Source organism: Gavia stellata, chromosome 2, assembly GCF_030936135.1.
Source record: "Gavia stellata isolate bGavSte3 chromosome 2, bGavSte3.hap2, whole genome shotgun sequence".
NCBI lineage: Eukaryota > Metazoa > Chordata > Aves > Gaviiformes > Gaviidae > Gavia > Gavia stellata.
In genome coordinates this window covers 63,435,378-63,450,861 of record NC_082595.1, presented here as the reverse complement: position 1 = coordinate 63,450,861, position 15,484 = coordinate 63,435,378, and the positions used below count along the sequence as shown (strand labels likewise).

The window sequence follows — 15,484 nt, the reverse complement described above, 5'->3', positions numbered from 1 at the left end:
CCCCAGGTGTCTCACAAATAAAGACCACCAGCTGCACAAAAGTACACTAGACAATATTTATTTATTTATTCTGTTTTGTTGCTAGTTTTGGTTTGTTAAAACAGAGTCATGAGTTATTCAAGGAACTAAATTGGGTCAAGCCACATTTGGATTATCACAGAAACAGTGACTATTTTTTTTTTTTAAAAATCTTTTCTGTGACATTAGACTAAAATTCTGCAGAACTATGACGTTTTATATCCTGTACCATGACTAAAATTTTAAGAAATTATTTATTAGCATGCTAGACCTAAATATAATTAATACTTGATGCACTGTATTTACCATTCTGTAATCCCATCCACAGTTGCTTATGATCCTTTTTTTGCATCTCATTGATGACTTGACTTTTGTGCTTTAAAGCATCTGCTTCTTTTATACAAGCCATAAAATGAGCTTCAATCACATCTTTAGAATGGCAGTGTAGAAGATCCTTTTCTGGAAAATTCTACAAAGAGAAAAGATAGATCAAGGGAAACAAACGTATCACACACCTTAGAAGATGAAGAATAAATGATAATTTTAATCAGGTTTATATTTATACAAAAGTAGCATGCTGGTATCTTCTACTTCTAGAAGGTGGTAACAACCAATTTCTTAGTCTGCTGACAAGAAAGGTTTTACAGTGAAAAACATTTTAGGAAAAATAAAAGTTGAGCAATTTTCTGTAAAATCAGAAATTACTCTAAATCACCCAATTTCAACTTGATAAATAAATTTAAATACATCAGTGAATGTATTTAGGCACTTACATCCAAAATTCAGGAAATCAAGAGTTTTAACTTGTTTCCCAGCAAGTGTTCAATTCTCTGGCAATGAACAGGAGAAAAGGGGGAGAAGTAAGTGACGAGCACCCAATTCCTATTGGCTCTCAATGGCAGTTTAGCACCCATTTCTATGCAGACCTTTGAAAAACATTTCCTCCAAGTATCATCATCCACATATGTGAACTACAGCATATATGCCACTTACAAACATTTTTCCTTAGAGATACTGGAAATCCTCGTCAGCTCCAACTTTACCTAATACATGTGCCTATTGCTAGCCCGTGTGACTTGATTTCATATGGGATATTCTTCAAAGGCTTTTACAACATAGCTAACATGTCACAGTAGGAGCAATATAACACTGGAAAAACCCATACCTTCCCTCCTCCACATAAACCCAGGAAAAATAGTGAAGACTGCTTCAAATTACAGGAACTCAAAATATCCAAGAACCACGAACAGCTGGCAGTATGAAAGGGAGCTGGGGATTGCCTTACCTGAAAGAAATTCTGAGGACAAGAATGATAGTTCCCTCCTCATTAGGTTATTGAAAAGAGTTGGAAATTAAATAATGGAATTTCATATCGTGATTCCTCCTTATGACAGTGAACCCAGACTCTGGAAACTGTGGATCAAAAGGATGTGTATCTTCCAAAAACAGAAGTATAAAGGGAAGAAAAGACTGCTAACATCTTTTCCACCAAAGCATACACAGTATGGTGTTGAACTCACAAAGGGAGTGCTATTGTTACTTAGGACCGATATATGCAGAGCTGATCAGAAACCTAAGGACAGAGATAAAGCTTGGTTCTCATATGAGGATGGCCAAATATAAAGACATTAAAGAGGACAGAACAGAAAGGAAAGTTTTCCTTCTAGGACAGACCACGTTCCCTTTCTCGTCTAGAAAGCTGAGTGTCTCAGCATAATTGGGCCCAAGATGAATGGAACACATTACTGGGATTGTTACTTGCCAGCTGACACCTGTGTAGGCCTGTAAAATACTTCTAGAAGTTTAACTTCCTTGCTCAAATAAAAAAAGTAAAGTCTGGTAACCAATCCAGAAGAAAAAACAGTCAGAAAAAGAATACTTCAAGATCAGAAAAAAGTTCTTTACATGCAAGAATTCCAAGTGAGACACTGGCATCCCTCAGAAAAAGACAAAGCAGTGGAATATACCTAATGCCAAGTAATACAGGAACCTAGAAGCTGACTTTCACAGCTAAAAGCTGAAATTTTAGCTAAGTTTATGAAAACAACAGTTTTGTTACACATATGTCGAAATATACTGAACTGCAGGGTCTTTTTTTGGACATTCCTGTCTTTCTACATGTAGGCATCTCCCTGCTGACTTTCTTCCAATGAATTTCAAATTACAGAGGATGTCACTCCCTGGGGACATGTTCCAGACAACATACACAGTGTGGTCTGCAGAATAGCAAGGAGATGTTTAAAATTGGTCAAAGCTAGCTAAGCTACTGGAAGTAATTTAGCCACAGTAGCACAAAGGTGTGGCATGATTCATTTTCCCAGCTTCTAAGGGATAACACTGTGGAAAACTGGAAAATACTCCTACGATCTCAGTGCTGTCAACTCTTTCCTTTAGAAGAAAAATACTGACACACTTCTATGCAGTACTGTGAGTAGAAGCTGAAGAATATTAACATGAAAGCAGTAACTTAGAAAAACTGCTGCATCTACAAGAGGCATAGGAAACAGGTTCAACGACATGAGACTACCAACAGAAAATATGGCATCCCCACTGATTTATAAACTAGGGCACAGAATAGTAAGTTTTATACTTAAATATAGAACATGTACGCTTGTTGTGTTTTTTTTTTTTTAATTCTACTTGCCTTCTTTCTACTTGAGGAAGTAGTGATCAAATGTAAATAACTTTATTCAGTTCCCTGAAGAAAGAGACAAATGTGAACAAGCTCGTAGCCACCCGTGGCTATATAACCATTAGATTTGCAGGAAATTTTAACAGATCCCATAAGCAGCTTTAATTCAAACACTCTTATTGGTGATGTCTTACTCCCTCCATGTTCCATATCTTTGAAGGAAAAGTTAAGAGTTGACTCTTATTTTCTGAGAAAGCTCAAGTATTACTGGTTTTGTTTCACATACCAGTAGACACTTGCAGCATAAACTTGGTCATAAAGGAGGAGGTATCCCTACAGACAGAAGCACTAAATGACCTCTCACATAATACTTCCAAAAACATCACTGGTAATTTCAACAGTCTGGTTTCATGACTCCATTCCACCCATATTTCTCTATTACTTCCAGTTCACAAAACATCTGTTTATACTGTGACAGTGTAGTTGCATTAGGCCATGTCTGCAGAAAATTACACCAATAATATGGCATTAAAAACCATAAAGAACCTATCCAGTGACAGGGGGAGCATCCATGTATTTGTGTTTAGTTACGATCAGTGGTCTTTTTTTCAGAAGAGATTAATTTTAAAAAAACTCTCATTTATACTTCTAGCTTCCACAATGTCTCTTAGCAGTTCCACAATTTATCCATATGCTACATGGAAAAGTACTTTCTTTTCACTCCACCTGACCCAATTTTGAGCTAAGAAAACCAAGACAACAGCTGTTATATCAGAACAGATGCAATCTCTCCTCCTCTACATCAGGCATGGGTGGAAAGGCAGGCATCAGCAGATAAGGGCTTCAGCAGAGGGATAACGTTAGCCTTTCCCCTGGCACACCTGATTGCCTCTCCTGCTACCATTTCCAGAGCAGTTCACCACCTCCTATCTACTGACCAAAATCTGGAGAGTTGGTTACCATTCTGAGAACATGAATAGTGCTAAGCATGCCACAGAGTAGCATGAGATGAGTTTAACAGGAAGGGATAGAGTTTCCCTCCTCCCTGTAAAGCCACACCTGGGTAACAAAAGCAACTTCCCAGACTACGGCTTCTCATGATTCTGAGACCTTAGTACTCTGTTCAAGCTCGTCCTTCTATGACTATTTAAGGCAAGTGTATTTCAACTTTACCAGAGATATAAATGCATGTCATTTTATTGCATACCAGAAGTACAAAAGAATAAACTATTTCTTCAATGCAAACAATAAGTGTGTTTATTATTTGGTCTGCATACAGAACACAGGAGGACAATTACAAGTATGTGTCAACTTTCAAACTTCTGCTGAACAGAAATAAACTTTTTTCATGTTTTTAACTTTAAACAAAGAAAACTGATGGGGGGGGGAAGTTAAAAAAACACTCTTTACAGATGTTCAAGATATCTGTTGTTGACTGCATGTGTTGGTAAAAGAAAGGAGAAAGCCATGACAGCAAAAGTTAAACCCCAGAAAAATCTAATACTGTTCAATTAAGCCAAAGAAAAATTATGGCTCTTTGAAGAATAACTACACACAAAGGAAGAGAATAATCCAGGCAGGAATCCCACACCTAAAAACTATTTAGCTGTGAGAAACTGTAACACATGAAAATATCTTCAATATTTTGATATACTTTGATATACTTCAGTTATGTTTTGACTTTAAGGATTAAGAGGGGTTTATTTAAATAAACTTTCAGATTACATCAAAAACAGGAAGAGAGATTGAGCAGGTGCTTAATCCAAGGTGTTTTAGTTTTTAAAAACTAAATTACATCAGCTTTTAAAATAATACTGCCTTAGCAGTAAATTATTTCTGTTGATCTTCAATGTACACCTTTGAGACAAACTTAAATTAGCTGATCTTTTGGCAAGCAGCAATATAAGGACTTTAAAGTCGGTTTACATTACTACATGAAATTGAAAAGCACTGTGGTGCTGCAACCTATTTCTCAAGATGGCTCGACTTTGGGATGGCAACATCCACACACTGCCACTGTTCATCTCCCAGAGTTCTCGGAACATGTAACAATTAAATCATGGTTTATGAACTAGACACCCTACAGTTTCTTCAAAACACTCTGGAAGTTTCTTCATCCAAGCTCTGTCTGACATGTATCAAACGGAAGTGTAGCAATTACAACGGTTTCAAAAACGTCCCCAACTTCAGATTCATTCATTCAGTTATTTTAAAAGTTTCAACATGTGGAAATACGTATCATAAGAATGTATGATTTCAGTGCGCACTCCCAAAAAGAATCAGACTAATTCTGTCAGCAAGACCTTTTCTAAAACACCTTCAAGAGAAGAATTGTTTGAATGAAAACATTTAACACAACTGCTTCCCAGTATGTTTTTCATTTCATCTCAAATCTCACACACTAAAGTCAAGCCTATTAACCTAGTATTTTCCTTTGGATCAGTTTTCCTATTGCATTGTTTCTTTTACAATGGAGAAATTAAAGTCTAAAAGTTAAATACTATGGTTTCTAGTTGTAATTTTGACTTCAAAACAAACCTGGGATTATTGTCTCAATGCATTTCAGAGTACGAAAGAATCCTGCACCAAAGCTAACCCTGGGCAAGTACTCTTCTGAGCAAAGATCAGTAGTGCTATGAAGTCATACCTAATGGTTTTACAGTGTGTAAGCAAAATAATGTCTCTCCTGTGACTAAGCTGTCACAAGACCAAACTCATTTCACTCAGTTCTCTAAAGGGGACCCACATGAAGTACAACAGCATTCCCCGACTTCAAGGATTTCTACAGTATCTCATATCCATGCTCATGTGCCTAAACGGATGAGCACTTCTCAATCTTCCCAATATTCAGTCAACTCAAGCTGACCGAATTAAAAACTTTATATAAAGTTCTTCCCTTATATCCACTCATTTGCACCAAAATAGTCTCATAACTTATCTTGAAAAACTATTTTGGATTTTCTGTTTATAACAGAATCATTTTCAAAGGAAAAATCATTTGAAAGCACATACAATCTCACAGAAAACAGCTGTAGATTTACAGAAAACTTTAGATGATTCCTGAAGAGCACACATTCTCCCCTTCAAGTCATACCATTCACTTATTTATAAAATAATTATGAAACCTTTTCCTAGCTTCCAAATCTCACGTAATCCCACGCTCACTTGTTCTTAACTAAAGCTGTATTTCAATTTTACCTTGAAATGCACTGTGATGCTCCAAGGAAGTGCTGTATTTGATGCGTGGAGATCAAACAGCAAACCAATTGGGTAATGCCTAAAATGAAGAGATATTAAATGAACATAGAAGCTGTGCGTTTAATTCTACATATGACAGTTAACATACCTGCATTTACATGAAAAAAATAAGCTGTTTGACTCCCACAATTAATATTCATTATTGCTTATTCAGAAAAGTTATACAGGCAGGTATAAATGACTAACAGTTTCTGGCAGAATCAAGTCTGGAATTTACATGTTTAGTATCTAAACCAGTGGTCTCCAAGCTGTGCCCACAAAACACTGCTAGTTTTGCAACAGCATAAGTGGCCTACAGCTGCTCTGTGGAATCCTTCAAAACAGTATTTTTCGTTAAAAAGGTTGATAATGGTAGGAATAGCTGGTCTGACAGAAAAGTATACATGCTTTCAGATATTTAAATGTCATGGGTTTATACCACATTGACCCTTAACATAGCTTCTTTCTACCACCTGCCCAATATCATTGTGGAAAATTAGTAGTAAAATGAAGAAATTACTTATCTGTAAAAGGGCTGAAAGAGGATAGATCAAGATGAACTCTATATCTTCGCTATCAAATTAAAAAGAATGGAAGGGGAGAAAAAAAGATTAATTGGAGTTTTTAATTTCAGTGGTATGCTGGATTAAAGGAGTTACACAAAGAAGCTACTTCCTCCAAATATTCACTTCTGTCTTACAGCTTTGTCTCCTTTAAATTCATTGGAAGATACAGCCTCTAGCAATATTAGGAATATATATCACGTACACAAAGCTTCCACAGGCACTCTAAAAACGGTCTTTCTGCAATTTTCTCACAAGTAGACACTGGCAAGATTTTTGATAAAAATATTTTTTTTTGCATTCAGCATACCAAGCTCCATTTTCTTATCTTTCAAAAATCTTAAGTAAAAGAGCCTTACTAGCTTTTCATCCTACAAAGAGATAAACACACACTTAACTGTAAACTCAATAGCGTCAATGAATTAAATGGGACTGATCACAGGACGCGGAGCCAAGCACGTACTTAAGTTTTGAAAGTCCAGAGAGCAATAACAGAGAGCATTGGTCTAAAAGCACCTGTGCCAAGCCAATTTCCTGACCTACTAAGCTCTCACACAACAGTGCTTTAGCACCCTCTACGGGTGAGCTAACCCCAGAGCTGAGACAGTCACCACAACAGCAAAATAAAAGACAGAACAAAACAGAACTACAATTATGGAACTTACCTATTGCATTTGTAACTTCTTAAAAGAAAGAATAGGGGGTAGTATCAAGAAAGTATCTAGAACTGTGTTTTCCTGACAAAGTGAATAAAGAATATAGATAATGCATATCCCGATTTATCCCAATTCACTGCTAATGCTCAAGTTTTTACCACTAAGACTTTTTACTAATAACTGCCAATCATTTCTTGAGTACTTCATCAGGGATTCAGCAAGAGTTCCACGAAACAGAGGTCTTCCAGGTGAGCTAAGCAACAAAAATCATATTTCCTGTGATAATTAGATGAACACGAACAATGACTTTCAGTTACTTTCTATTTGTAGAACAAAATGGATAGCTACAAAAAAAAAAAAGAGCATCTGTTCTTGGCCTCCCTCTATGTTTTCTACCCAGTTTACATTACAAAATGAAGTTCATGTACTCAAGCTTTCTTCAGTAAAATCCTTGTGCTTTGCACACTTGATAGATGGTTTTTATTTTGAAAGAAGCCAGCCTTAAATTCATTTTGTTCCATAGCAGAACACATAAGATTAATGACGACAGCAGGCCATGAGAGAAATCAATTTCTATTCAGAAGCACAGCCTGCTATTAAGAGTAAAGCTCACAACAGAAGTGAAGCAATCCTGAGATACAAGACATGTCCTGCTTCAAATTCCAGTTCTCACACACTGGCATTTAACCTGAAGCCAAAAGAAGCCTTAAGTAATGTCTGTACGTAATGCTGTTTTTCACTTACTTTTGAGACATAGTTACAAGCATTTTTTAAGAGTCTGGAAAGAACAACACTCCATATAACAATACTAAAGCTATTCTTTTTATTTCCCTCATAATATAATCTGTTTTCTTAACCAGGATAGAGAATTAAGGGAGGCACAAAGAGAGAAGTTGAGAAGAAAAGAGGACTTGTCAACCTATACATGGAATAAAAAAACCCCAACATTCCCTCACTCCATTCTTAAGCATTTATCTGCCTTGTGCTATGAGCCAGTATTCCCTCATTAAAGATCTTGCTTCCAGTGGTAGTGCTACAATGCTGTTTCTGAACTTCTATTTGAAAAACAGGTGTTGCAATTAAAGAAATACACAAATGCCCTCTAGAACCTACAGTAACCAGGAGAATTTAAAAAACCCAAGAATTCAAAAACCCAAGAGAGCTTTTAAAGATTTGCCCCCCCAAAAAAAGAAAAGAGAAAACAAACAGAACAACAGCTAAGGGAAATGTCCAGCCTAGAAAAGTATCATTTTGAAAAAATATTACAGGATTGTTGAAATCAAACTGGTCTGAACTAGAGTGGGAGCCAAGGACAGGCAGACTGTGCAGAACTTTCTCAAAGGAAATAATGGGAAAAATATAAAAGAGAAAATGTCTAAGAGATCACAAATCTTTCTTTACAAGTCGCTAGAATAATGATTGGTTCTGGGAAGTCTTCAATCTATAAAAGTGTAACAGCATCTTGAGTTCCAGCCATTGTCAATTTATTACTGCTTTTATTATTACACAGAAGGTGGTTTCAGAGTGTGAGGGAAGTCCTGGAAAACACCACATTAAGTACCTAAAATCCTTTCAAAAGTGACAGATGGACAGTGAGGAAAATGAATTACTACTTGTCTAACAATTTCTTTCTGAACCCAGGACAAAGTGACAGCATGAGTCGGTAAGTTGCTTTCAGACCAGAATAATTTACTGTGGTAATTCAGTGAGACATGTCACACGTCCTGGATTTATCAGTTCAAAAAATCCTATGCTTCAGAACTGTCTGGGGTACTAAGTGTATCAAGCGGCCAAAATCTGGTGTTTAGGTATTTCTATGAACAAATGTCTCATTGAGGGAAATTTTGGCTGCATTGGAGAATAGTCTCACCTTTTCCTTTAGTATTTAGTAAGAAATAAATTCTTCTTATATCTTTTAAGCAAACGCTAGCATTTTCAAACAATATGTCAGCTATGCCTGATCAAATGGTGCTTTGACCTTTTGTCTTCCAACGATTCCGGATTAGAATCACAGAATCACTAAGGTTGGAAAAGACCTCTAAGATCATCAAGTCCAACCATCAACCCAACACCACCATGCCCATTAAACCATGTCCCACAATGCCATATCCACACGTTTATTGAACACCTCCAGTGATGGTGACTCCACCACTTCCCTGGGCAGCTTATTCCAGTGTTTCACCATTCTCTCAGTAAAGAAATTTTTCCTAATATCCAGTCTAAACCTCCCCTGGCACAACTTGAGGCCATTTCTTCTTGTCCTGTCACTAGTCACTTGGGAGAAGAGACCAACACCCACCTCTCTGCAACCCCCTTTCAGGTAATTGTAGAGAGAAATAAGGTCTCCCCTCAGCCTCCTCTTCTCCAGACTGAACAACCCCAGTTCCCTCAGCCGCTCCTCATAAGACTTGTGCTGCAGACCCCTCACCAGCTTCGTCACCCTTCTCTGGACACGCTCCAGCACCTCAACATCCTTCTTGTAGTGAAGGGCCCAAAACTGAACACAGGATTCGAGGTGCGGCCTCACCAGCGCCGAGTACAGGGGCACGATCACCTCCCTGCTCCTGCTGGCCACACCATTTCTGATACAGGCCAGGATGCCGTTGGCCTTCTTGGCCACCTGGGCACACTGCTGGCTCATCTTCAGCCAGCTGTCAACCAACACCCCCAGGTCCTTTTCTGCAGGGCAGCTTTCCAGCCACTCTTCCCCAAGTCTGTGACATTGCATGGGGTTGTGACGCAAGTGTAGAACCCGGCACTTGGCCTTATTAAACCTCATCCAATTGGCCTGGGCCCATCGATCCAGCCTGTCCAGATCCTTCTGCAGAGCCTTCCTACCCTCCAGCAGATCAACACTCCCTCCCAACTTGGTGTCATCTGCAAACTTGCTGAGGGAGCACTCAATCCCCTCATCCAGATCATCGATAAATATATTAAACAAGACCAGCCCCAAAACTGAGCCCTGAGGGACACTGCTTGTGATCGGCCGCCAACTGGATTTCACTCCATTCACCACAACTCTCTGGGCTCGGCCATCCAGCCAGTTTTTTACCCAGCGAAGAGTGCACCTGTCTAAGCCACGAGTCCCCAGCTTCTCCAGGAGAATACTGTGGGAGGCAGTTGTCGAAGGCTTTGGTTGGTCAAGCAGGACCTGCCTCTCATGAACCTGTGCTGGCTGGGCCTGATCCCTTGAAGGGATTAGGAAGGGTCAAGCATCCATCCAGTTGGTACTAGAGAGACACCTGTGCAACTACCAGGGCTAGAGCACAATCCACAGAAAGGGGACAGAAACACTGCTGAATGCCATGTGCAAGTGCTCAAATAGGATGGTAACAAGCTATATAGGGTGTTGTCCCCTAGCATCTGCTGAAGAAACCACCCCTGACACATCAGAGGCCTTCACTCAGGCAGAGCTCCTGAGAAAGGATGCAGCTCTCCAGGTCTCAAGCTACCAGGACAGCTTGGGACCTCTCCTGAGGGCTGGGGCAAGCAGAGGAAATGTGCTTGCCTAAAGGAAGTGTGTGTTAGTGGAGGAGCTATGTCACCAAGTTAAGGAGCTGCAGGATGTCAGTGGGCTGCACAGCAGATAAAAGAGATTGATGGCATCTTCACTGAGACCTTGCATAGATGAGAGCCTGAACTCCCAACTGCACAGAAAGAAGGTCTGCAGTCACTGGAGTGGTGAATGGAGACTCGCAAGATGGGTAAGACCGGAGTCTTGCGACCTCTGGTAATAGAAGGCAGGCTCCTTCTCCACCTGCAGCCAGTGCCTCAATGGCAGACAAGGGGCTGGAAGTCCTGAGGAAGCATCAGAGCAGCCTGAACAGCACACCTACACCAAGAAGAAGCAGTCGTAGAGGTAGGAGACTCCCTCCTACAGGGGTTAGAGCCCTCCCCTATCTGCCAATCTCACTTGCTACTGTGGAGATTTGCTGCTTGTTAAGAAGTTGCAGACAGACTGGCAAGGTTTGTCCTGCGCTTGTATTATTAGCCTTTGCTGTTCAATCACATGGGCACAAATCTTAAGTGCTGTGAGGGAAGGAGAGAGGCTCAGAAAGGAGTGAATGCTGGTCAATAACTGCAGGTCAATAACCAGTTGTACAGCTGGTGTGACAACAAGAACTTGGCTTTTACAGCCACAGGACACTCTTCGGGGATAAAGGACTGCTAGGTAAAGATGGAATCCACCTAAGTGGGGCAAAAGTATCTTTGCCTTCAGGTTGGCCAGCCTGGTGAGGAGAGCTTTAGACCATAAACAACATGGGTATGAGTAACAACCCACAGACAAGTAGAAATTAATGAACACGGGTGGAAAGCAAGTGGTGAAAGGCAACAGCTACAAGGGAGATTTCAAAATGATAAAAGAAGGTAGAAGAGAGTCTACCACAAGTGCATGTACATAAACGCACACAGCTTGGTAAACAAGCTGGAGAAACTAGAGCTCCACGTGCAGTGACATAACTGTGACAGAGTTGGACTACCTGACATATGGTGAGACAGCTTGCACAACTAGAATGCTGCTGTGGATGGATGGACGCATGCTGCTCAAGAAAGATAGGCAGGGCAGATGCGGGAAGAGGGTTGTCTTCCATGTGAGGAAGCAGCTTAGATGTATGAAACTTAATGGGACAGACAACGGGGTGGATGACATCTTGGTGGTTCAGGATCAGAGGAGAGAATAGGAAGGGCAACATCACGGTGAGTTTGCTACAGATCATGCAATCCCGACAGAGAAGTAAATAAAGTCTTCTTTAAACAACTCAAGAAGTTTCTGCATCACAGACCCTGGTTCTTGTTAATCTCTGACATCTCCTGGAATAAGCAACATAGTGGGACACAAGTAGTCAAAAATTTATCAATACAGGCATTGGAGGGACCAGAGCTGACCTGCAGCTGAATCTGTTACTTACTAACACGACAAAATAGTTCTGGTTGTGATAATCAGTGGCAGCTTTGGCTGTGGTGACCATGAAATGGCAGAGTTCAAGATCCTGGAGAGGTTGATAAAGGTGAGTAAGCAGAATACAGACCTTTAACTTCATGCACCACTTCCTCCTGGTGCCCCTCCACAGTTCAGCATCAACCACCTCAGATGCATCATTGGACAGAGCTTTCAGTCCCTCACCTGCAGTCAGAGCAGTGAACCCATCCTGTAGTTACAGAAATGCAGGTGGAAAAGGAGCCTTCCTCCTGCTGCCAGAAGTCACAAGCTTCTAGCCCTTCCATATCTTAGGAGACTACTTTCCAATCCAGTAATCACAGACTCTGCCTACATCTCCTTCAATGTAGTTGTAGGTTTAGGCTCCTGTAGCTGCAAGGTCCCTGAGAAGATCTGATCCATTTCCTTCTGTAGTCTCTGATGCTGCACAGCCTGATGACCACCACTTCCTGAAGCTCCTTAACTTGGTGACACAGACCCTCCCCCAGCACACACCTCCTGCAGGCAAGCAGACCATCTTCCCCTGCCCCAGCAACCTCAGTGGGAGGCCCCAGGCCCCTGTAACTCCAGACCTGGAGCGCTTCATGTTCCTTCAGGAGCGGGGCCTGAGTGCTGCAGACTATGAAGTTGAAACTACATTTCAGACTTCCTCCAAAATCTCACTGGAAAACAGAAGAGCTGTAGCTGAAAAGAGATACACTACACCCCAATCAGGTATGAAACCGCACAGACTGTAAGCAATATGACCTCACAGTGCAAAGTAAATAATTAGAATAAGCAATATTATTAGCAAGTTCTATTTGATTCTGAATGCAGAAGTTATGCTTAAAAAGATTAAGCATTAATGCTCACTATTCTTTCTCTGCAAACTACTAGCTCAATCTGTTCTCAGTTCTGGTATCTGGGTCTTCCCTGGAACAAGCTTCTGCTATTTAGGGGATTACCATTCTCCTAAAATAATGGTTTGCAGATAGCATTTTCCTTACAAAAGCAATTCCACCGAAATCAGTGGAGCTGTTCCTGGCAGAATGTGCTTAGATTTTCTGAGAGATCAGAGCCTTAATTAGCAGATCATAATTAGACTATTCATTTTCATTTCAATGTTCAATGAGTTTACTAACTCTTCACTTAATTTTAGAATTATAGTTTATATTTTTACTCTATACCTATATTCTATAATTTAATTTATTTTTTTTTAATACTAGTTTAATCATTGTGGTATTTGAAAACTTACAGAAAATACAGAACTATTTTTGCTTGAAGTAAAAAGCCTCTCTTTCCTTTCTTGTTACAACTTCAGTGAAAGCTTATAAAGTTTCCTCCCATTATCTACCTAAGATTATGAACACACTGGGACGAACTTGGTACCTTGCTGTTTATTTAGACAGTATCCATGACTCAAAGTCGCTATAGCACACCAAGAAACCAATTACTGTTAAATTCCAGATAATTTAAATAGATGTCTAAAGCTGGTTTTGCCAGCCAGTTTTGAAAAAGTGAAAAAAGCTAGTTTTTATGCATTTCTATTTACATTTTTTCAAGGTTTACACTAGGTTGGTCTCTAAGAAACAAAAGACTAGAAGACATCTACTGTATCACCAAGTCTAAAGGGACTCCATGATGTGATGCTTGCTCATCACAAAACATTCCAGGTTCAAGAAGCTAAACCAGTCACTGGTAGTTTTCTTTCCTATTGTGATACAGGAAATAAAGAAAGATATAAAATCTCTTCAGCATTCAAAATACTAAATACTTTCTTGAGAGCTGATGCTATCTATACAGAGCTAGCAAACATTGCAGCTCTCAAAGTAATTTCTTTAAAACTCTTTATGGCAGAAATAGAAAGAAACAAAATCTGATGAACAGTATTTATGAAAGCTAAGAAAAAGAATCAATGTCAGTCTGATTCCCCAACCTCTCAGGAAAAACAAAAAAGATACTTTCAATAGACCATATAACAGAACAAAAAATAGAATCAACAGCAATTAGTTCAATGAAGTTGAACTAATTGAATTCAAGAAGAGGCTGTGCACCAGTATTAGATTATCTGTTTTAGAGTGCAAGCACATATCACACCAGTGAAAAGTGAAGGTTATGCACATGTTTCATTATCTTTAAGCATATATCCTATTTGCATTCAGACTCCAGAAATAATACGTCCTATATGTGTTACTAGGCATCTTTTAAGAAGGTAGAATAAGTTAAACAAAGATTTATGCGGCAATTCTACTGCAAGAAACAGTAAAGCCAAAAACACAGGCATTTCATATTACAGTAGCAACTAGCACAAAAAGTGCAGCACAACCTCTGCCTTATACATATAGTAAGTATAAGCAGAATAATAAAAAATATGTTCAACATTAAACCTTCTTCTGTTTTTCTCAAACAAAATGCTTTTCTTACTCTCCTCCTCTTTTGCCATCTTTGAAACCCAATGGAGTGATTAGTTCAGGAAAAGTACTGACGCTGTGCTGAACTTGATTACTCAATTTATCATGTAAAGAGCTAAGGTACAAAGTTAAATAAACTCACCATTTCAGTGGTGTACCTTCATATTCAAACCATATTTCACTAACTTCCTCTTGTCTCATAACTTTCTGAAAGTGTTTCTTCACTTTGTCTGTTACCAGTGTCAAGTAGCTTATCCTTGGCAAAAGCAACTGAAAGAAAAAAAATTATAGAAGCTTTAAGTATACATAAAATTTACTAAATTCATAAAAATCTGTAACAAGTATGCATTTTCATAACCAAAATTCAGTCAGCATTTTTTTTTCCCCTGCTTTAAGGTAAGATGTCTTTTAGATGGTTTACTTATTAATAGTCAATGAAAGGCTATAAAATTATGCACTCAGAAGATGCAGAATAGCAATATCCAATACACTAACACACACACACAAAAAATAAGTAAAAAAATAAGTTCTTGATTCTTTTGATGTGGTGGGAGGGAGAAGACTGGATTTTAATTTCTGCTTTTCTGTATTTAAGCAGGCCACAGAAAGAAGTTTTTAACCTTTTTCATATGAACAAATAGGAACATGTTTAATTTCTTATTGAATATAATGAGCAACTGTGTATCAGCTATTATTTCAAAATGGAAATTGCTACAAAATTGAAAAAAAAAAGAATGAAAACTAGCTGCTTAAGGGTTTGGTTTCCAAGTGTGTTTTGTATTTCCAATAGCTGGCAATTTCCATTTTCTTTGCACTGGGTTTACCAATTCAACATGTTAGTCAAGGCTACCATGATTCTTCCACTATTTAACCTTTGCCCATCTACTAAAATCAGAAAGAAAACTGTCAATATTTTATCAGTTGAAACAAGACACGTTCTTACAGCTTTCTGGTATACTATCTTTTTTTCTCAAGTGTAACATTATGCACTATCCAAAACAGAATGCTGTGTTATTTTTATTTGCACACACTCCCCCCCTTTTTTTTTT

General features: G+C 38.9%; 1 protein-coding gene across 1 annotated transcript in view; it reads right to left on the bottom strand.

The window, feature by feature from the left end:
• Positions 1-15,484, bottom strand: part of ATG5 (autophagy related 5) — an 86,860-nt gene that overhangs the window by 63,655 nt on the left and 7,721 nt on the right. Inside the window, exons 3-5 of the mRNA XM_059834135.1 lie at positions 14,578-14,705; positions 5,849-5,927; positions 325-487 (exon numbers count right to left, since the gene is read on the bottom strand). Coding sequence (XP_059690118.1) covers positions 325-487; positions 5,849-5,927; positions 14,578-14,705 — 370 coding nt within the window. The remainder of the gene's footprint in view (positions 1-324; positions 488-5,848; positions 5,928-14,577; positions 14,706-15,484) is intronic.